At 35.9% G+C, this 24,488-nt stretch overlaps 1 protein-coding gene across 2 annotated transcripts in view; it reads left to right on the top strand.

The window, feature by feature from the left end:
* The first annotated feature begins 99 nt into the window (after window positions 1–99).
* LOC124157727 (protein artemis-like) overlaps window positions 100–24,488 on the top strand; it is a 27,660-nt gene continuing 3,271 nt past the window's right edge. For both annotated transcript variants that reach the window (XM_046532704.1, XM_046532703.1), the window contains exons 1-9: window positions 100–389; window positions 547–802; window positions 914–1,176; window positions 5,414–5,577; window positions 6,433–6,525; window positions 13,256–13,402; window positions 15,208–15,393; window positions 16,472–16,564; window positions 17,610–17,714. In XM_046532704.1, coding sequence (XP_046388660.1) covers window positions 281–389; window positions 547–802; window positions 914–1,176; window positions 5,414–5,577; window positions 6,433–6,525; window positions 13,256–13,402; window positions 15,208–15,393; window positions 16,472–16,564; window positions 17,610–17,714 — 1,416 coding nt within the window. In that variant the 5' untranslated portion in view covers window positions 100–280. The remainder of the gene's footprint in view (window positions 390–546; window positions 803–913; window positions 1,177–5,413; window positions 5,578–6,432; window positions 6,526–13,255; window positions 13,403–15,207; window positions 15,394–16,471; window positions 16,565–17,609; window positions 17,715–24,488) is intronic.

Raw genomic sequence — 24,488 nt, 5'->3', positions numbered from 1 at the left:
GACTACAATCAATCTATCGATCTATCGCTAGTCGCCCTATCGAGTCGAAAGGATCGATCTGTTCGATCCTGGTTCGATCCAATTTTGTCGAGTTTTTCGCCCGTCTTTCGACCTGAGTGAAGGATTTCAAAACAAGGGCTGGTGGCGGGCTCAACATGCTACAGCCTATCCAAGTTGCTTGCACTTTTTATCTTAAGCGTAATTTCTCTTAATGCTACGACGAGGTAGCTCACCTTGTGTGACATCTATGTTTTTTCAACCTCTCGGTATTTAGTCAACAATGAGCATCTTTCCCGGAAAGTTGGATGAAATTCCTGAGATTTCTATTGACAGATTTGACGGAGCAAATCTGGCATCCACTGCATTTTTTCTCACGCATTGCCATTCTGGTAAGTATGCAATATGCACGGTCAATATTCTATTTGGCCATTGATGTATATTGTTATTAAATATGCTCGATGAATCGTTAATGTAGTTGGTGGCAATACGTGCGTTGCTGAATGAGCATCATTGAAATTGGTTGTTTCTTCCATATTATTTTGATAGATCACATGAAAGGACTAGGATCCGCTGAATTTAAGGAAGCATTATGCGAGCGTGATGATGTGTTCCTATATACCAGTGAAATATCTTGTTGCATTTTGAAGAATCATTGGGATTACCGTCATTTGGCAGCAAAAATTAAGCCACTGTCATCTGTTGGATGCAAACTTTTAACCATCCCATCCTTGGCTGAACCTAACTCCGAGATATACCTTCAAGTTACTCTTCTACCCGCTGGGCATTGTCCGGGATCTGTAATGTAAGTTTATTTTATGATTAGGAATCTGTATTGTTGAGTCAACAACGATAGTGTACCGCATTTGCCATGATATTGAGAGTGAAGTTTTAAAATAATCATAATAATTTTCAGGTTTTTCTTCGAGTTACCGCTGGGTAATCTGCTGTATACTGGCGATATTCGACTTACCTTGGACAATGTTTGTTCCATTGCTGATTTGCACCACAAGGATGGTACTCCTAAGAAGATTAAATCTCTCTATCTGGATGCTACTTTTTTTGCCGACATTTACCCAAAGTTTCCCATGAGGGAAGAAAGTTTCCGAGAAATTTGCAAGTTAGCAAAAGAATGGCTGGAATTGTCTCAAGATAATGAAATTTTGATTGATATTGCAGGTGAGTGCAGGATTTAATAACCTTTCCTATGTAACTCATTCATGACCATCCCTTGCCCTACTTCTTGTCCATTTGTCCTCTTACAATTATTTTCATCAGGTCATAATACCTCATAATGTTGGCTACTAACTTGTCCCGTCTTCTCCATTATGTACTAACCTGTCCTACCTTAACCCTCTCAATGTACTGTGGAAAATGTATGCAAGAAATTAGATGCACAGAACAGTTTTTACCATTGTGGGTGAATATCAATCGTTTTCTTGCAGTCTTTCAATGTGTGGATGAACGATTGCCCCCAAGGTGGTCGACCGTTTAGGACTAGGGCTGTGGACAAACTAGAGATCATGAATGAATACTTCTCTATTCTTTTATGATTCCATGCCTTTTTTAAATATTTATTGATGAAATATTTCGATTTTTTGTCAATAAAATTTAAAACTGGCCATTGATAAAATATTGAAAGTGTAGGTAATATTCACTGAATGTTTACAGTTTAGTTTTTCAGTTTTATAAGAATTATGATTTTAGAATTCAAAATTGGTAAATTCTCATCGAAAGGAAATTTTCAGTAATGTTTCTCTAATCACATCACTCTGGTTGAAATTTAATCCCTATCAAAGTTGATTCACAACTTTCAAGGAAAATACATTTATTTTTGCTTTGAGAGAAAGCAGAAGCAACCAGTTACTTTCCCTTGGGGCTATGGAGACCCTTTTTGCGAAGATTCACTTCCCTACTTAATCTGAGCACAAGGCAATAATCCAGCTGCAACCTGAATGCCTGAGCAGTAGATCATGGGTGATCACTTGCATCAGCGCATGGGCTTGAATGCGGTAGTGACCAATAAATGGAGACAAGTGGGTCATGGTCGGGTTTTTACCTCTGCTCACAGATCAATTTACTGAGAATTTAAAGGTTGACCTGATTTTGATGTAGCATTGTTCATGGCATTCAGTAAACTCGAAATTTCAACATTTACGAAACCAAAGTATATATTGGTGTTTCAATATTTTTGCAGTAAAGGCCTTGATCAACCACCTCACAATATCTTGTATGATGTTAGGCACGATGTGGTGGAAGTTCATAATATTGTTGAAATGACACATTGCAATATTTCCCCTTATAGATTTATTTTACACTACACGTTTCGTCGTTACAACGACATTTTCAAGTGTGAAAAAAGTCTTAAAGATTTTCCTTATATATATTGGTGCTTGAAGGGGGGGAGGGGAGTAAGATGGAGAATGGGATTCGGGTGACGAGAAGTGAGGATATTGAAGGCTGTGGGGGGGGGGGGGGGTGAAGGGTCGTTTTTAGGGTCTCGAACTGAAGCAGGGTGAGGGAGAAGGAAAGAAAGGTTCTCAATAGCCTATTTATTTGTATTTTTTCTAAAAGGAGTGAAAATGACCTGAATTTCAACCAGTCAACCTCTGGTAAATAAATAAATTGAAATGGTCATGAAAAGATTTGACTCTATTAATTGTTTTAACTCACAATCTGGTGAAAACTTGTTGGCCAGAAGCTGAACCTGAAAATTTTGGATGTGCAGAACACCAGCGAGTGGAGGGAAAAGTCCTTCCAGGGGGGCGGGGGGGTTATTCAAAATCACAATTTCAAACTGCCCTTCTGCGTGTAGCTCTCGCAAAAGATGGAGTTGCTGTATTGTGGGTAATTCTGTGGTTTGGGCCATGTAACTCTCAAAATGCTTGTGAGCAGGAAAGGAGGGTTGTTTTGTGAAGGGGCATCAATGGCAAACCCTTCGTAATTGCTACTAACCCTCCCAATATTAGAAAGGGGTGACTCTTCACTACCTGCCTTGTAGCTGTGGCTCCGTCTTATCATACGGCAAAGGCACACGGCCTGAAATTCTTGACTTTTTTCTTAGGTAGTTTGGTTCCCCTACCATTCCCCTCACTCTCTGATTAGCTTTCATTCTCTCCATCCTTTCCACTCACCCCTTGCAGGGGTACATACCCACCCTCTCATGCAGGGCTGCACCAGGTTCTTTTGCAAGAGCCATAACAGTACTTCTTCAAAATAGACTTGCCCATGCCCAAAACCAGCGTCCGTGCAGGGGTCACTTAGTTTTAGACAGACTGTAAATTGTGAATGGGCAGCACACATCTCTGTTGTATTTGTGAAATCAGCTTGTGTAAAAATTGATAGAAAAGCAGTATGGAGTATAATAATACACTGGTTGTTAAAATATTCACAAAACATCTATAAATATTGTATTTTTGTTTTAATTTAGCATGTTTGTGCTGAGTTATGAAATATTAATATGTTACTCAGTTACTTGTGTATATCCATCATCTGTATGGTTAGTATTTTATTGTATTATTAGTCTAATGAATTTTAAATGGAAATTGTAAATATTAAACACTGGAAAGGCCACTAGAATATAAGGAAAATTGAATTCTGGAGCGCAATGTTTAGTGCAGCTTATGATTTTATAGAAGAAATGTATAAGCCCAAAGTGAAAACTAAGGCTTATTTCACTGTTTCACTTCAGTTTTGGAATGGAATACTTCAAAATACCAAAGATGACTGAGGAAAATTAAAAATTTGTTGCAGTCAATGTTTACAATTTTTGTGGACTTTTTCTGTCATCCAACGGGGCAAATATTCTTCTCTCCTTTGATTCAGTGAATGTTTTGCGGTCTAATACTTTTGCTTGATTTATGGAGACTGATCAGTGCTTTTGATTAGAGATGGGTTGAACAGCATTTTTCTCAAATCCCAATTGAATACGAATACTTAATTTTTTTCTGAAAACCTCACTCGGATATCAAATATGTACTCCATTGCTCAATATGCATTTTTCCACCCATTTTAAATACAAATGAAAATGAAAATTAACAAATTCTGAACACTTTGCAAGTCATTCTACTTCAATACCGCTCCCAAATCCTGATGCAACCGTAACCCACGATTACATCAAACTTGTGTGCATGGAGTTCTACTGTGATTTTTTTCTTATATTGGTATTGAAGATTTTATGTATTTAAGTATTGCTTTGCTGCATTCTTTGAAAACCTAAAATTAAGTGTAAAATTGATGGTAACTTTAAAATTAGAATATATAAAACGTAAATTTGATCATGCAAAAAGGAGTCAGAAAAGGAACAGCCGTAAGGCGTGCATCTGATGGTATACATACATTCTTCATAGTGTTGTTATTGTAGAGTCATCAGGATTATACATGTTATAATGCTTATTTTCAATGATAAGTTTTCATAAAAATATTATTAAAGAATTGAACCAAGGAAATGTGCAAGCCTTCATGTAAGACCCAACTATTGTCAATGGATTTAAATTGAATCATGGATGATCTTTGCTATGTATTTGAAATTTGAATAGTTGGTAACCTTGTGTAATGGAATATCAAATAGAGTAAAATGCTCATTATTCGAGGTATTTGGTGATTCGACTATTCGAATGTCCCATTCCTAGTTTTGATTGCTTTGTCACTACGAGACTTATGTACATTTGGCCCCATATTGTTCCACGTGCTGCCTGTGATGCTAGTGTGAACTCTTTGTGAAAAGTTGCCCTACTCATGGCTTTTTTTTTAACCTGGGTGATATCATGTATCTCACTGTGCAGTAAGGTGGTGTGGAAAAGTAAAATTTTTATTTCAAAGTTGCCATAGTGCATAAAGTTGTATGTACCAGGTAGATACTTAAGAAACGATTAATAATTATTCAGTCAGATAATATCTTCCGATCACACAAAGTGTTTGCGTATTCAGCATATTAGGAATTTCAACCATTTTTAGTATTCTTTTTTTAGGGGATATTTCTCATGTTTCTTATTATGATACAGCAACAAAAAGGTATGAATCATGCTTTATATTTAAAAAAGTTTTCTTGTATAAAAATAAATATTTTCTCATTGTATCTTCTTACCATGCAAAGCCATCAAATATGCGAAAACAAAATCTCTGTCTCCTCATGGATATTCATGATGTATACTATTGCTACAGAATACCTGTAAAAGGTTTTTTTTCTGAAGAAAATGCCCCTATTGCTCAGTATTATTGTGCATAAGTAAACAATGGAGTTTAATCAAAATCCTGCCCTGAGGTTATTCACAGGACAAAAAAAAGGTGTATATATGGGGCCATTGTACATGCAAGGGTTGCATGTTAGAGAGTCTTGTGTATATTAGTTTTGAAGATAATGGGGATAATTCATAATCTCATTCTGAGTATTTTTCATTTTTGCTCTATTTTGCAGCTAATTATGGTGCTGAATTCATATACTGTGAACTAAAAAAGAAGCTTGGGATGAGAGTTCATGTGCCTCAGAAGAAAGTTGAAACTTTCAGGAGCATAAAAGAGATAAGTGCTGCAATTACTAATGACAGGAGCCAGACCAGAATTCATGCGTGTGCTTTTAAGGTAAATGATTTAATAATGAAAGCAATAATGCTTTTAGTTGTTACTGGTGTATTTTTATTCATCCATTTATTCTTGAAAATATTAATTTTAGACCAATTCTGGGCTGGTAAAACCTTCTAAAGATTTCTATGCCATCACCTCTATCAGCAATAGTGAAATTTCACTCTTCCAATGGTGAATCTTTGTCAAAATTGCCTGTGGGAAATACATTCATTAAGTATTGTTCACCTGAACATACTCTTTAAGTTTCTTTATACTTATCACCTCTTAAGATTTTTTTTGTGGCACTTCATTAAAATTCATCTGTTATCATAAAAAAATTTGCACCATAGCATTTATTGTTAGGTGAAACTGGGGAATTCTATGAAGTCTTGAGAAAACAAATGTTTTTGCTGAAATGTAGTTACCATATTTTCCTTGTATTTAAGATAAGCTACTCTTGGATTTGCTAGTTTACTGTGGGAATGCTCTTGTGTTTGACAATTTTGTTGTTGCAATTTTAGAAATATTAAATAGTTTTACATGGTAGACATGGTTGCATTACAAAAAAATGTTGTAAATCAAAAATTGTCATTCATATTCCCTAAGTTTTTTGGCTTAGTATACCTTGAATAGTGCTACATTAAGGGACATAAATCCTAAAAACTTGAAAAATCTTGCTTAAGGACAGCATTCTACTCTTGGATAGAGCTATATAAGTTTGGGATATGAAGTCCTTGTGGAGCTTATTTAATAGCATGGGGATTTCATTCATATGAAGCCTCTTTTCAGATAAAAAAAACATTAATTTAGATTAGAGGTTTGCTTATGAAACTTGCATTTGTAATCAAAATCATCATGTCTTTTTTCTTGTAGAGAAATCTACCATCGGAATGCAGTCGGCATGGAGTCAAATTTTTGACGTTACGTATATCCTGTTTTTGGTATGAAAAAGATTATGCTGAGAGGGTAAGTAGCGAATGGGTTCATTATAATGAGCTAATGTTAAAATATTGTACTATGACTGACAAAAGTTGGGCATTTTCAACATTTTTCAAACTATTGATTTCTGTTACCTTACTGTACAGTATGTATTGTATTGAATACAAGTTTTTTATTCAAAATTGTGTGCAGTTTGCCTATAGAAACAAAAGAAAGCCCTAGGTTCTGAGTGTTCCTGTGCACACTGCAAGAACAAAAAATGACCAGTATTGTCATTTTTGTTGTCTTGGACACCCAGACTTATTCATACCTGGAGGGCAAGTCTGTAACTCTGTTCTCTCCCGAAAATGGGAGAAAGGAGATTCGTGAAGCGCCTGCGCGAGAGTTGTCGCCCGCCTCAAGTCTCTAGGGCGCCCCGCCGGAGAAAGGAGACTATTTGTCGCCTGGGAGAGTACTAGTCTCCCGACCCAAGTCCGTAAGCCCCCTCAAGCGCCTTTGGCGCCCCAGACGGGCGCTTCAGTTACGTCCCCCTCAAGAGCCCGACGTATCTCTTTCTCCCATGGAGAAAGTGCGTATCTCGACAGTGTTTTGTTGTATTTTCTCAATATGGCGCGTTTTCTTTCAAACCATAGAATATTATTGCTCGTATATAAGGTGCATTTCAGAGAAGTGGGGCAATTAACACCAGTGAGAAATTGTTGCGGGATATTAATAAACCGTATCCGTCCTTCGATGGTCCGATTCTCTTCCTCCTGAAAATCCATCACCCTCAATAGCAGGCAAAAACACCGCGATCCTATGAAATAACAATTAGCTGTAGCTCTGAATTCTTTTCGTGTAAGTAGCGGGGTTTAGAAAGCTAATGCTAATTCAGAGAGCGCAAGAAAAGCACTTTAAATAATGGAAAATAACTTCTAAACAGTTACCTATGAAAAGCAACAGATAGTTAATGAAACACAAGACATGCCCTTATTGCTAAAAGAACTTATTCCACGACAATGTAATAGAGTTTCACCATTTCATTGGTTTCACGAATACGACTGCTCAGCAAAACCGTGTGCACACAACATATGAGATCGCGAATCGGTTCCGCTGTCAACACATACAGAAGCTATAAATGTACTTCAATAATAAATGAATATCCACAAACTAAGTACTAGCACACACCGTAAATATAAAGTGAGACATAGGAAAATAAAATATAAAAAAACTGGAAATCACTTCCACTCTTTTATTCATCACGAACAACTTACAATCACTAAGCTCGTTATGATAAAAACAACTATTAATTCACTGATTTAAAGCCGGAAATTAGCCCACGAAAGAGGCACAGGTGACTTTTCTCACTATTATTCGTTAATATACTAGAAAAAGAAACTTCACACACAGCTTTGATCTTGATAGCTTGATCGTGAAATGTCAATGTACCTATACGATGAACAACGGAGGTGAACACGCCACTGACAATGTTTACATTGCTGTCAGACATTAATCGATATGGTAATAACACTGCTTACAATTCAATCACGATGGAGCACTGATAATTACAACTTTTAGCCGATATTTTTGTACATTGCAACCACTGGCACTGTGATTATCAGCAGAAGATTTACGGGAGTTGTCACATTGACATTAACACAATTTTGGCACAAAAGATGTTTGCACAAATCTGCAAGCAGCGAGCAAAAGCTGTATTCACATTAGAAATATTGGTGAGGTTGTAATTGATACGAAATGAAGAATTTACATGGTGACAAGCAAAATTTACCGGCACTTGGATTTAGCCTTGCAGCCGCTTGCAAGCGAGGAATCACTGCGCGCGGTCAAAAAAGTAGTCCTGACTTTAGTAAGTCATAATGAGGTTATTATGCATTTAATTTAGAAAATATTTGCATGGATGAGTTTGACATAAAATTAAAAACATTTTAAAATTGCACGCGGTTAATTTTTCGATAAATCAAGCTCCAATATCAGATTCGCCTTAGAAATTTTTCATACGACTCATCGGAGCGAGTTTTCTCCCATCCAAACGGGAGAAACAGTTCTCTCTACCGGGTTACGGACTTGGGTCGGGAGACAATTTTGGGCGACAACTCTCTCTCCCAAACGAGGCACCCCAAGTTACCGACTTGCCCTCCTGCTTACAGTAGAATCAAGTTTTAGAAAATAATTGTAAATGTTTCTGTGCAACATGATTGAACCAATTAATTGCATCTAAGATAAGATGGTTTTTCTTGCCAGAAAAGAAGTCCTTTACTCTGTCAGTCAAGAATATACATAATACTTATCCTAATCGACAAAAAAAGAAAAATTCTGTTTCTGAGTCTCTTCTAGAGATTTTATCATTATCAAAACAAAACCTTAATGTGAGAAGATTATTTGAGTGTACATTAGGGCGGATCGGAAAAATCGATTTTTTTCAAATCCATCTGGCCCAATGAAAAATAGTTGTGGGACCGATCAAAAATAAGGCCTGAAAAATTTGAGACCTCTAGGTGAACCCCTGACCCTCACTCAAATGGAATTTAGGGGGGGAAGGTCGAAATTCGAAAGATATAGTATTTTATGGTCATTTCCTATAGATTTTGCCGAGTTACTGACTTTCAGGGCTAAAATTTCATTCATTTTGACGTATCTGCCACCGTTTAGCCACAAAATGCCTAACTTGAGTCCGCGTCCGCGAAGAAAATATTCCAACGCCCACGCAGCGTCGCGGATGCAAGAGCCGCAGGCCGAACCCCTCCCCTCCCTGCTCGCTTCTACCCCTCCCACGCCTCCAATACAGCAAAATTTATCCCGCGTATGCTGCTCGGAGGTCGTTTATCTTTGATAATATAAATCGGAAGATGGTAGAAGGTAATAAAGGAAGCTTAGTGAGACGACTTGTCCCTTATTAGGCGCCTCGTCGGGGTTAAACAAATCGATGTTACCAACTTTTAGAGAGGTGATGAAAAATTTTTAGATCCGAGAACGCAGGAAAGGAGCCTACGGTTCATGAAAAGGCCTCTCGAGTGGCTATAAAGGTGTGCATGGTGACGCTTCCTTTCCATTATGTGCGTGACTAAATGGATTTAGCGGTACAACAGGAAGTACTAAAACTTACGGAAAATGCGAATAGGCCAAAAGTAGGGTTTTTGCTGAAGTACAAAACTCAAGCACTTTTGAAAGAACATTTGAAATTATGCGATATTTGTGCGTGTAAGTGCAAGAAGGAGCATAATGTTCCCCCCAATGAAGAAGTATGTTGAGAGACCAGCGGACGAAACTAAAGATGATGGCTGCTGGATTGAGTCCTAAAGAAACTCGGCAACTGAGGAAAAAAAAGAGAATTGTCGGAGAGCGTTGAGTCGACATCGTCAATTCTTGTATGGGAAAATAGTAACAAAAATTTTCATCATCAATTCATCCGAAGAAAATTAAACTGAAGAGAAATCATCCGATTTTTATCTCTACGTTCCTCATCAAATAAAAATTCAGGACTAAACTCAAACTGGAACTTCTGCGTGGGAAATGCGTCTACCAAATGTGATAGAGGTATATACAAGAACCAAGAAACAACAATGATCGTCCCCGCAACTTTAGTTGACGCAAAAATCATAACTTCGTAAGAAACATCCAAGGTAGTTTGCAAGAATTACTTACTTAGACAGAAAAAGATGCTAATTATTGTGAATACGAAAAGAGAGGCAATAAAGGGTGTCATCAAAGGGCTACATTTTTATGGAGTGAAAGACTATTCTTTTGTCTGATGAAAAAAAGCAAGAGCACTTATCAATCCAAGTTTAGAGGGGAATGTGTAATGTTAGTTGAAGAAACAGGGTCCCACTTTTGGGTTTGCCTCCCCCGTCGGAGGATTAGCAAAAGTTATAAAATCTGCGATTCTCGATTCCTTTCAGAGTGAAAATTAGATACACAAAAATAAAAAGGATTTGAATGCGATGGTGAATACCGCCCAAAAAGGAGGCATCATCCCTATGCTACAAGCATAATTCCAACATCCCTTGCTATGTGAGTACTTCTCGGGATTCCCACCGGGTTAATTTTTCCATAATGGCAAACGTTTCAAGCTCCGACTCGGGGCTCATCATCAGGGATAAATTTCGTTGAATTCCTAGAAGATTTTACCCACATCATTCGCCGGGAAAGCATCAAGTCATATTTCATCCCTTACAGAGGTCTATTTGCTAATTGCACTAAGTTGACTTAGATTTGCGACATAAACATTGGGAGGGCAATTTCAGGACCGAATTTGCGTTGTTGCAAGTATGCGTTTGGCGGCCGATCCGATATTTTATTAAGTGCTGGATTTTAATATCAACTTTGAGGACTACTCGCTAATGACATATTGGAGAGAGACCACAGTACCTCCGGCTACTTCTGACATTAGTGCTGTGGATTTTCAAAAATCTATTGATGAACTTTCAGATTTGAAGTTAAATACTTCTTTTTAATTATAGATACGGACGAGAGATTCGTGAAGAAATTCACAAAACTTTGTTGACAACAGCGAAAGACGAGGAATGACACTGACATAAGAAATACAGATTGGAAAGCTGGTAATTGAAAAATTCTTTCGTGATTGTTCCCCCACAGACGACACTGAAACATTAAATATTTAGACTAACGCAGTAAGACGCACTTGGTGTGAATTTTGGTGCATTTGGCGCGTGGGAGAAGCTTGCGGGGAGAGGACGCGAGCGGCTTTCGCCCAAAATCCATTTAATCACATCTGTCGGACAAAGTCGAAATTGGAGCGCATATCCGAAGTTAGCACACCAGTATAGCCACTCGAGAGGCCTTTTCATGAACCGTAGGCTCCTTTCCTGCGTTCTCGGATCTAAAAATTTTTCATCACCTCTCTAAAAGTTGGTAACATCGATTTGTTTAACCCCGACGAGGCGCCTAATAAGGGACAAGTCGTCTCACTAAGCTTCCTTTATTACCTTCTACCATCTTCCGATTTATATTATCAAAGATAAACGACCTCCGAGCAGCATACGCGGGATAAATTTTGCTGTATTGGAGGCGTGGGAGGGGTAGAAGCGAGCGGGGAGGGGAGGGGATCGGCCTGCGGCTCTTGTATCCGCGACGCTGCGTGGGCGTTGGAATATTTTCTTCGCGGACTCAAGTTAGGCATTTTGTGGCTAAACGGTGGCAGATACGTCAAAATGAATGAAATTTTAGCCCTGAAGGTCAGTAACTCGGCAAAATCTATAGGAAATGACCATAAAATACTATATCTTTCAAATTTTGACCTTCCCCCCCTAAATTCCATTTGAGTGAGGGTCAGGGGTTCACCTAGAGGTCTCAAATTTTTCAGGCCTTATTTTTGATCGGTCCCACAACTTTTTTTCATTGGGCCAGATGGATTTGAAAAAAATTGATTTTTCCGATCCGCCCTAGTGTACATACAATGTTATCAAAAAAATAAGAGTTTTGAACATATGGACATTAGGAATTGACTTGTTGTAGAGAGAAATGGAGGGTGTAGTAGGGGAAGCTTGATATTGCAATGCTGTTAAAGATTAAACATAAGTAAACTTTCAATCTAGAGAGAATTTATTTAAGCAAATACTACTTATGTTAAGATTTAACAAATGTAAAATACATAGTTATTTTGTTAATAGATTGAGAAATTTTAGAAATAAACACAAATGACTGAACTATGGGAAGATATTTGACTACCGAGTTATTCATAGCTTTTATTAGGATCCTTTATTGTTCAGGGGAAAAATGATTTCCTATGAATTGAGAAGTGTATATTTCGTGCTGAAAAACTATGGTTCAAAATGACCAATGACCATCCTACTTGGTAGTTCAAAACTCTGAAATATGAGATGTTATTTAAACAAACTGTGAAACAATTTGTTTAAATAATATCTCATATTTACAAAACAATTAATTATATCTTGCTTAACCATTATGACATGAATAACCTTGAAAATGTAGTCATATTAGCTGGTTGTCGGATACAAATCCTTACAGATCTCGCATAAGGTTGGTCAAAAGCATGTTGTTAATAATATTGATTACAAACATTGGCAGTGATACCAGTTTCTAGTTGAAGCTATAGGCCATACTAATAGTCTGAATCAGTCATCTTATGTACAGACTTTGTGTTACAAACCTAAGGTATGTATTTATAATGGTGGTGCTGAAATGCATTGAAGGAAAAAATGGAAATTTTAAATATTTTTTACAATCCATTAATGAGTAGCCACTTAATTATTTTATTTGGGTAATAGTAGGGTGGATTATAAAATAAAAGTTTGGGCCAATGCTGTGATGGAGTATTTGAGCAAAGTTAATGAAATATTTTTTAAACATTCAAATTTAACATTAATAAGAATAGCAATTTGATGAATTTGTTTCACATTTAATGTCTTACGAAGTCATTAATTGTGGCTCTATGACAATTTGGTGGTGAAGGAGGAATTGTATGATTCATGATACATACCTATGTTTTGATGGCAATGATGTGAAAAATTTTAATTCCCCAATAAAACTCAATTTTTTTACTAATTGGTCTTAGGGTATTTTGTTTGAGGTGGATGTATACCCATGCATAAATTTTATCAAAATCTGAGTCCCTAAGGGACAATCGTTTATTGAATTGAGGTGGGTTGACTGAGGTTGAATGCTTGTGTATTTTTTGTGCGTGCTGAATCTAACTATGGTCTTCCTAAAGCATAGACTGTAGAGTAGGAGTACTTACTGCTTTTTCTACAGTTAATATACTGAACTGCTATATTTTCAGGGCATTTTGAGTGAAGTGACACACGACTACACCCGTGTTTGTTATGCTTGCCACTGTTCGCAGAAAGAGCTCATTGATTTTATCGAGTACCTCCTTCCAGAGAAAGTAGTTGCCTGTGCCATTCCCAATTATAAGACCAAGGATCTGGTGTGTATATTGTTTTGTTTAAATTTATGTGGCATTGTTGAATATTGAAAAACCACATATAAAGTTGGATAGGATTCTTGTTATAACGGCGTCTCAAGAAAGGAACTGGGATGAATGGAAAAATCATCACTGCCTTGGATTTTGGGAAAAGCAATACGAAAGGGATTTTAGACACTCTTGAGTTTTTTATTAGGGGTGACTTAAACTCAGGATCTTTAATATGTTTATGTTTAGAGTAGCCAATTTTTTTTGTTGAGCTCCAAAAGTCACTTTTTCTCCTGATTTTTTAAATCTACCTGATAAAGTAATGAGTGAATCTTGTCCCTTTTGCGACATTGATTTTATTGATCTTATAGTCTGTACCAATGAAAATTTCAAATTTTGTATTAAAAGTCAACACTTTTTTTCTTCTTTTATCGCCCTTCATAATGATCAATATCACAAGATAGTCTCTATGATTGTGCTCTTAGGCAGCACTATTGGGAATGATCAAAGGCAGATTTGGGGAGGGATAACTATCGAGAGGGGGTGGGAATTACCTGGTGCATTACAGGTATGGGTCTTGCCTAGCCCATGGCAGTGGTGGGAGTTTGTGTATTCTCCTAGTCTAAGAAGAGGAGTTCCGATGCTGATGATAGATTTCGCCTCGAGCATTTGTGGGCGAAAATAATTAGATAATGTTAGAGCTGTCAGTGTCTTAAAATGGATATGACACTGCTTTAATGTTTTTTAAGGACTCAGAAAAGATTGAGAATATATCTTGCCATGAGACCAACTTTGTTTTAAGTGGGGCTCAAATTGCGTACACCTTCAATAAAATTTGGATTTTTTACATGGTACAAGGGCCATTTTTTTTTACAGGGATTGGCTTTTACTTTGTAATAAGCGGCCACGTGAAAGGTGACTCAATAACCACCCAGCATTCAAGTGCATACAGTGTTGATAAACTCTTCTTGGGATTCCCACTGTGCTCATAATGTGTTATCCATATTATGTATATTATTATGGATAATTTAACCCCGTAGGAGTCCTGAGAAGAATTAACCCACATTATTTGCTGGGAAAGCATCAAATCATATTTTACATACAGTGTTGTGTGGATAACCTATGGAACTTTCTCTTGAGACTGATTCTCTGTTTATTTAAAGTGTTACGTTTTAGGGACCTTGAAAAGTGGTCAGTCAAGGGGAATCTGTAAAAAAAAATAATACTGATAGCAGGTTAACTTTTCAAAATGACCAATAATCATGAAACAGGAGTAAAAAGGAAAGTTTAATAATTAGTCAATTGTAAAGTTTGGTGGACTTCATGTAGGTCAAATATGCTACCCATTTTTGGCATTATGGTTCATATTTAGGTGAAGGAGGCATTCGTGAACTAGAAAGAGCTACTGAAAGGATTGTTATGTCAGAATTTTTTATGCATCAAGAGTTGATTGTTTGAGGCGTAACTTGGTGAAAGCGATTCATAATTAAATTAAAAAAGAAGAACTTTGTGCTTTCACATTAATATTCGTTTGTTTCACGTTCATCAAACGTTGAAACCATGGTTGTGAATAAATATTAATGTGAAAGCACAAAGTTTTTCTTTTTTAATTTAATTATGCATCAAGAGGTTGAAAAGAAGAATGTTTTATTTTTAAGACAATTATTTCAACATTTGTCAATGAATGTGTGCTTGCTTTGGAATTGAATTTTCTGGATTTTTTACAAGACTTAGAATTTATCGTTCTTGCTAATTTTTTAAGTTATGGACAAAACCCCATTGCAAGTTCATTGGTAAAAAAAAATTTTTTTTCTCAATAGGTAGAGAATGAAATAATGGGCTTGGTGCGAGCTTGTAAAAAAAGAAGGGGTTTAAATTCAAGTGAGGACCTATGGGGTGAAAAAATAAGTGATTCTCTGAAGTTCCAAGTAAGGAAAAAGATTTTGACATCTCCTCGAAAGAGAAGGAGGTTCATCTGTTTAAGCCCAGGAGTTTCAAGTGAAGAGGTATGTGTACTGTTCTTTTTTCTCCAAAACCATGTGCACGTTCAGTGTTATCTCTTAGTTTTGTGTGTCCTTGTTCGTAATGCTAGGTGTCTATATTTAAAGCCATTACAATTCATAATACATATTAATACAATCAGCATTTATTAAATGCTGATTGTATTAATATGTATTATCAGCATTTAATGAATAATATGAATACAATCATATTCATCAGTATTCATATTATTCATTAAATGCTGATTTTATCCATGTGACATGCAAGACGCGATATCGCGAAATAACGCGAAATCTGTAAATAAAAATAAAAGTTCGTGTTTCTCGCAATTTTAGGTGAATTAGCGAAAAAAATCACATCTAATGAGTCATAATCTATTAGAGCCTAAGCCTTCATTGTTTAATGCTGCCGACGTTCATTTGCTCTCTCTCATTACGATTCCATGGTCAATTGGCTTGTTTAGCCTCGTGCATAATGCATAAATAAATAAAATAATCTTTAATCAATAATAAGAAACTATTGAGGGTGCATCACCATCATCTTTAAGTTGTCCCTCAATAAAACTTTGCAAGACTTCTAACTTCATGCCGAGCGGTACTGTATTCCGAATCAGGCTGCCTTATATGACTCATTCTCTAATTTTAACAGAAAAAATGGAGTTTAAAAATTTTAGATTAAGCACTATGAATAAATTTTTGTAAAAAGACACATCAATTAGAAGGTTCACTAATCGATGAATAAATTAATGACTTAATGAAAAAAGCCTTGATTAAACTATTTTGAAAATTTTTCGTCTTTTAGACTATGTATCTTAGACAACTTGCAGTTATAAAATTTTTAAATTGGAAATTTTACATTCAAGTACTAAATAATCTTGAAGCAGATAATAATTCTAATTGAGGCAAAGGGTGCGTGCAGTGTAGCGATCACAGTGCACCGGGGAATTTTTAAGAGCATCAATTCAGAACTGGAACAGAGTCTCAAAATGTTAACTGCAATAATGAGGAACAATGCTAATCGGAACCGTGTTAATTGGGGAGTGGATGTATTACTGTCCTTAATGAAAAATAATTCTCTTTTCAGTCATCACCTCAGTTTAACACTCGGCATGTGAAAAAATTCAGTGTTTCCAATGATCAGGAGAAGATCGCTATGGATAAACTACAAGCTTCTGAGGTAAAATATTATGTATGAGAAATTTTCTGTCCTTGCTTAAAATCAAGATGTGTACCACAGTTTAAAGTATCTTTGGTATCTTGTTTCTTGAAAAAATAATGTTCTAATTGAGCTTCCATTTTCTTTGCATAAATAATCATACATATTTTCATACAAATGTGGATATAAAAATTTTTAATGCAAGAGTAAGTTTCTGATGATATTAAGGAAATGTAGAAACAAATTCCTTTCATTTCAAGTTTATTTCATTATAACTGGTTAAGTAGTCACTGAGATGCATCACTTCTCGTGTATTTCAGCTTTTGTCAAGGAATTACATGCCTGAAAAATTGATCAAGAACCATGTTAGAAATTAATAAGGAAATCATTAAGCATGTAAATAATTTCTTTAGGGTTTTAAATGAATAATATCCACTCACCTCATCATACAATAGCAATATCACTCATATCACAATGGCAAATTAAAATTGTATACTTCATAGAATTTATGTCAAGTGATGCTTTACAATATGTAGTATTTTCCTTACTAAGTTGGATATGAATTGATAGTACTTCTGTCTTCTGATGAGTCCTGACAATGCTGTAGTGCAATTAAACATGTCGACTCTGTTGAAATAAAGTTTAATATTGATAAGTGCAAAGTACTATCACTTCATATCTTATATTGGATCTCCACAAAGTATCTGCCTCTTCAATTCAATTTACTAAGTTGGGCCTACGGGAGAGGAAGCCACTCTTTTTAGTTTCTCTTTCACATCTCAAGAAACAAATTGCAATTCATAATTATTTACTTCGATCTCACTATGTTTCATTGTTTGTATGAATTATTTTCATGACGTTCCCCAATAACTTGGTGTAGATTATTTATTTTGACATGGTCCCTGCAGTGCATCTCCACATGGGGGCTTACAAAATTTCAAATTCTTTTAGGTGAGACTCTAATTTGGCATCTCAAAGCACTGCTTGATAAAATTCTTGACACATTTATAATAGTGACTTGGTTGAGGCCTGGCCGGAAATGTATTAACATTAAATAATTTTTCAGCCATCTGCCGAAGAAAATTGTGTTCAGAAGAAAGGAAATCACTGCGTAGTTGAAGCTGTAGGAGACATGATAAGTACTCCTGGTTCTCAAGGCAAATCATCTGAGGTAATTTCTCTCTTAAGTATAATGCCGTTATTTATTGATTTCTTGTTAAGAAGTTAGGTCAACTGTGTTTCATCCATGCAGTTACACGTGCAATCTCTCAGTAAGTAATGTGACTTTGGACCTTGGTGTAAATTGCCATGGGAATCAAGGTATCTGAATAGCTTACTGAGCTGTTCATTGGCCTGAAAACCCATAAACCCATATTAATAAAATTGAATTGACATTCAAATTTATTAATATTCCATAATCTATTTTAAGAAATATACGCTCCAACATCAAATGAAATATAATGCATGTATATTTCAATGGTTTCCTCTCTGGAACAAGGAGTATTAATTGCAGTCAGCATTTACACTTGCCCCGATGATTGGGGCACGTAAAACCCAGGGCCTGTTCATCTATTATAAAGCAAAAATATATCATTGAGGTAAATAGAAACAATTCAGCTACATAGAACACCAATAGAAATGTAATTTCTCTTTACTTTTCGTACACTTAACTCATATCATAGGAATCAAATGAGATGTCAAAGTTGAATGTGCCTCGCTTCTCAAATGCTAGAGGTAGTAGAAATTAAGAAAAATCTTCAGGTTGAATTATTCTCTTGTCTTCAATCTTGGGTCAATGAAATGTTGATGTTGTATGAATTCTTCCAGCAATTTCACTGGTAGACATGGGTCCTTTTCCAACAGCTGTCCAACAAACATTTTTAATTTCTTCTCATGAAATTATCTTCTTCATCCATTTCTTTGATCTTGTCTTGTATTTTATCATCATCCAAGTCATTTAAGCTCTTCTCAACATTATCTTCATCACTACTTTCCTCATGATACACTAATGTCTTTTTATTTTTTTCACCTCATTTTCAGATTTTTTTCTTTAATTTTCTTTCGGTTTAAAAATACCTCCTCTGATGTGATAACTTCTGCCCCTCCAAATATTCTTTTTCTTCCACACATAACCCTTGCTGCTTGTTTTATTTTGTCCAGAAGTAACCCCTCAAACGAGATCCTACTCGTGCTTGATGTTGAGACAGCAAAGTCGGTTGAATTAGCAATGTCGTTGAAATTGGATGTTGACGGCAGAGCTGGATGAGGTTCTTATAAAGTAAATGAGCATAAATGCGACACTGCTAATGGCAGAGCTTGGGGAGTTTCTACACTAGTCTCTTCTGTTGGTGGAGATGGAATAGCTCGTACAAGTGTCACTGTTGATAAGCGATGAATGAATTTGTTTTGGCTTTGTTTCAAATTTGACCATCTCCTATATACCAGTGTTTCATAACTTTCCATAGGAATCACCCCACTGCAGAAAGGAAAAATCCCAACCTTTTATGAAACATTAGTAAAATTAGACATTGCAATATTTCCACTGAGTTTTATTATGATACTACGTGTTTTGTCGTTAGAAACAACATTATCAAGTTTGTAACGACGAAACGAGTAGTGTCATAATAAAACTCAGTGGAAATATTGCCATGCCTAATTTTACTACTAATCAGAACTTCCTCCTTATCATGCCTCACATCATACAAGATATTTTATGAAACTAATTATTTGACTATTTATATGTGATGGGGGAAGCGGAAACAAATGGGTTACACTTGCCCCAGTGTCAATATAATCAGGAGCAAGAGGAACCTCTACTGTTTTCACTCATAGTTACATAATTTAATCTACCTCAGTATAAGAGCATATTATGATATTCTTTCATTCATATTTACTGATTTAATCTCAATGTAATCCCTAAATTTCTCGGTGTGGTTATTGTAAAACGATGTGCCACACTTGGTCACTTTATGAGGAGATGCACTTCCGATTAATAGTGTATTTCAGTATTTCTAATGAGAGTTTAGGGTAGGCAGCGATTCCTGCGTATTATCAAAAGTAGAGTAGTGAAAATCTTGCTAGGAATGCCATTTTAAATACATAAACAGAAAAACCTCTTTACATCGTAATGGAGGGGACCAAAATTTGGGCAATTTGATGTATGGAGGTTCACTATAGAGAGGTTTTAATGATAGGCACCATTTTTTCATATCCTTTGGAAATGAAAGGCACTGCTGTCTTTTAAACCATTACCGTATATCTCCGAATATAGTCCCCCTCTGAATATAGTCCCCCTCTGAATATAGTCCCCCCCCCTAATTTTGAGACCTCAGTTTTGGGAAAAATGTTAAAATGCAAAGGAAGGCAATTTTTCTGTGGTTAGCAAGTTAAGATTCTAGAGTTGATAAAAACTATTATTTTCTGTGAAGATTAAAAACAAATCTGTTCACATATTTTCCATCACAACAAAATAACTATACCTAAAACATGTTGTGATCCATTGCATGTATCAGTAATTTATAGTTCCTTAACCAGATGTAATGAAGAAATGAGAAAATTTTTTAAGTATCCAAGGCTATTGTATTTTTTAAACATTCACAAATTATTAATATTTTTGATTTCCAAATGACTACAAACAATGTCAATATATAAGCTTTAACTTAAATCCCATAAACAGTATTGCATTATTTGGCCCTGAAACTTCCTTAGATCCAGTGTAACACACCCATCAAGTCATCACAAATCCAAGTGACCTGAAGAATTTAGGAAATCTAAATAAAATTGTGTTAAATAAATTATAAACATTATAAAAATATTGCCATCAAATGCCTGCTAAGCAAAATAATGAAACTACAGGACTTGCAAATATCAAAGTAATAAAATTAAGAAATAAACTTTTTCCACCAAACATAAACACTGAAAAAATATGTTATCAATTTTCAATGCCTCGTTGCGAAGCATTGCATAAGTTACACAAAGAGTTTCTGCTCTGCATTTGCGCACAAATTCGACGATATTTTCCTCTAATTCTTTGAATCTGCCGCATCGAGACCCCCGAAATGACTTCCGCAATGTATTAGCGCTTTGCAAGCGCTGTGAATACTATGATTTACGGCGTATTCTGCAACGGCTATTTTTAAATTGGCATCGAAACTCCGTCTTTGATGGCCTCTAATCTGCCGCAGGATTGATCCTCATCTTTCTACTTAATCCATCACCTCACTGTTGAACGTAAAATTATTTTTAATAAAGAAAATATCGCGGAAATAATTGCGAAACGTTATGTGACGTAATTTATCGAGCCTACTTACCCTGGCGAATTGAATATATTCCTCAATAAATTGATCACACTTTTGATGCTGAGTCGCTGGATTTCGATCAAATGCAGTAATGCCGGCGCTTCTGGTTTAAAGTCGTCGATTATTGCACCTTTTCAGAAACAAATGCATCACCTATTACGCATTCTTGTTCTGTGAAGGCGGTAAAGGCAGTGGTTGTAAACACGAACCGCACGGACGTATACAGTAAAACCTCTTTACATCGTAATGGAGGGGACCAAAATTTGGGCAATTTGATGTATGGAGGTTCACTATAGAGAGGTTTTAGTGGAAGGCACTATTTTTTCATATCCTTGGGAAATGAAAGGTGCTACTGTCTTTTTAATCATTAAATAACTATATTTAAACATATATGCATGCATAAGTGAACATATATTTACAGTTATACATTAGGAAAAGGATTACACAAAGGTAAAGTAACTAGTTAAAGAGGCCTTTTTAGAAAATAAATTAGTTATTCGTTTTGCTTAAAATTTTTTTCAAACTCTTTCGAAATAATGTTTTCAATTACATGAGCACTTTTTAATGTCATTTTCACTATAAATAAATCACTAGCTGTTTTCGTTAATGCCTTTTGACCTAAGAAATTATTCAATTTACTAATAGTGTTCGGAGGAAAGTACAATAGTTTTATATTTCTCAACATAATTTCTTCATCCTCGTATTTCACTGCCTGAGTGTTTTAATTGTGCAGCCTAGATAGACAGTTTCTTATGTTTTTCCTTGGTTGTTTAAAATAGATGTCAGAGTGGATGGCTTTCCAAAGGTCACTGCTACATCTTCCTTCTGCCAGCCCTCGTTGATGGCTAGAGAAATTGCTAATTATGTGGTAATGCCAAGTAGTCGCCTTCTTTTATTTCTCGAATCCATCATCAGCCTATGATTAATTAAGTAATTTTAATATTTTATGGGCAATAATTGAAAATACTCCTGATAATATCTTTTAGAGAACTGATTTATCATTCTTATAACATGTGACTTGTTAAAAATTATAAAAATAAAAATTAACATGTGACTACTGCAAAAAATAGACAAGAAATTGAGCACAATTTTGAAAATTTCATTGAATTCTCTCTCTCCAAAATATAATGCAAGTAGTGTTCCGAAGAAAAAATCTGTCAGGGGCACACAAAAATGCTAGGTCTGCGAAAGGACGTGATTTCCCGGCGAGAATGCTGGGCGAACTACTTTAGAATGCGGCGGCGACGGTAAGAAATTTCATTGCCCTACCGCATATCAGCTAATTAGCTGTCTCCTTCACCTAACATTGTCGCGCATGGATTGATGTTCGTCAGTATTGCTAGAAATTGACATCCCGGACTCCCGATGGAAGAGTCAGATTTTGCGGCATAAATACGCAGGCAAGACATATGTCGCTAAGCGCAATAAATTATAAACTACGATCGTTCACGAAAGCATCGAAAAAATTACCAAGGCGGTAGTAAGAAAGTGCTACACTGGGAAATGTGGGAATGAAATAATTGCAAAATTGTATTTGATTTATTTCGAGTCGCAGTATATTCATGAAATATTTTCATTTTAGAAGCAGAAGTAGCAATGCGGTCGAGTAATTCTGTCTCCATGGATGGGAGTGAAGTTGGTTGAAATATTTTCGCCAGCAAGTGATTATAAGCTGCGCTGGTCGCCTCTTTTATTAACTGAACATTGTATGTAGGCACTTACAAGAAAATAAAGCCATAAGTAAATGAAAGCGATTGCTATCGCAAGATTTTGACCATGATTTGAGAGAAAACAATGTCTTCTGTCATCATCATCATTAACTACCACTTAATATGATTAGGAGAGTTGGATGCCTTTTTCTTATTTACTGTTAGGTATGCTCTCATATGGAACAAAATGGCCCAAACTAATGGTTAACGTGAAAATTATTAAAGGTGTATAAGAAAAAAATAAGCGTGAAATATTTATCGCTGATAATGTCATTCCATGTTCGTTATCGCGGCTGCATTGATGGTCTCTAGTTGTCTCGGTACGAAATGCGGAGGTAATTAGGCCGTCTCGGGGGTGTCTCGTTGCTATGATATATAGAGGTTTTACGATATAAAGAGGTTCACTATAGAGAGGTTTGCCTATAAATTTACATGTAAAACTGACGGGACCAGAGGGTTGGTATGATGTATAGAGGTTTTCGATGTAGAGAGGTTCACTACATAGAGGTTTTACTGTAGTAGCTACGGACGCAATGAAATGCTAAATCGTCACGAAAGGTTCACTTTATCTGTTTATTTTTCGCAATTATTTAAATCGTGTAACTATTAAATGAGCGAAGGGTACATATACTATTGATTCAATTCCAGTGTTCGATTGATGTAATGATAGTGTGTGTTTAGTTTTCATTTTAATTATTTACTGTTTTGCGTCATTAAGTGATCAGTGTCGATTGAATTATTCTAACAATACTTTTCCAAGAAAAATTAACGGCTACCCGATGGATTCCGTGAAAACGCATATTCGATGTGCTATTTGAATCGGAAGAATCGTATCTTTACAACATTTGTGGTAAAAATTGTCTAAATTTCCGGTTAAACGTGGCAGTATTTACTAATATCTCCGATTATAATCCTCATAAATATACTCAAATAGAAAGACTACGAGAACATTAGCCATTATGCCGTTATTTATAACTTTATGGTCACCTTTAGTATGCTAAACTGGATTACACTCAATTATAGTCCCCCCCCTTACTTTTCCGCGGCCATTTTTGGAAAAAAAGGGGGGACTATATTCGGAGATATACGGTATATTTATGTGTTTAAACACACATGCATGCATCAGTGAACAAATATTTATTATTTAATAATTAAAGAAAGTGAGTGCTATCGCATGATTTTTACCATGATTCAAGAGAAAATGATGTGATCTCTCTCAATTCAATAGTCACTTAAAATAATTAGGATAGTTGGGTACCTTTTTTCTTATTTACAGTTAGGTATGCTCTCATATTGAACAAAATGGCCAGAAGTAATGGTTAACATGAAAATTACAGCTTTATAATGTATATACATAATAAAAAAAAGAAGGAAACATTTATTGCTGAAAATGTCATTCCACGTACGTAATCGGGGCTGCATTAATGGTCTCTAGTTGTCTCGGTACAATATACGGAGGTAGTTAGGCCGTCTTTGGGGTATCTCCTTGGTATGATGAGTGGAGGTATTACGATATAAAGATGTTCACCACATAGAGGTTTGCCTATAAATTTACATGTAAATCAGACGGGACCGTAGGGGTGGTATGATGTATGGAGGTTTATGATGTAAAGAGGTTCACTACATAGAGGTTTTACTGCATTATTTATGTGACGATTGCCTCAGGTTCCAATTCCCCCAAATTTGCACTTACCCCGGTGTACCTTACATATTTACACGTACATATTTGGTCATAGGCTTATTTTGCTGCATTAATTAAAGGACACAGGATTCTTATGCATGTGAGGCATGTGTTGTGTGTCAGTGCCGTAGTGGGCCAATTTTGGTAAAGATTTTATGCTATTGTACAATAACCTCTCCTTATGCATTCTAAATCAACGGATTAACACAAATGATGTGCATTGCTAAATTAATCTAACATATATTTCATTTTGCTTC

This window comes from Ischnura elegans, chromosome 4 (assembly GCF_921293095.1).
Source record: "Ischnura elegans chromosome 4, ioIscEleg1.1, whole genome shotgun sequence".
NCBI lineage: Eukaryota > Metazoa > Arthropoda > Insecta > Odonata > Coenagrionidae > Ischnura > Ischnura elegans.
The sequence above is the reverse complement of the archived record's forward strand: the minus strand, read 5'-3'. Positions and strand labels throughout refer to the sequence as shown.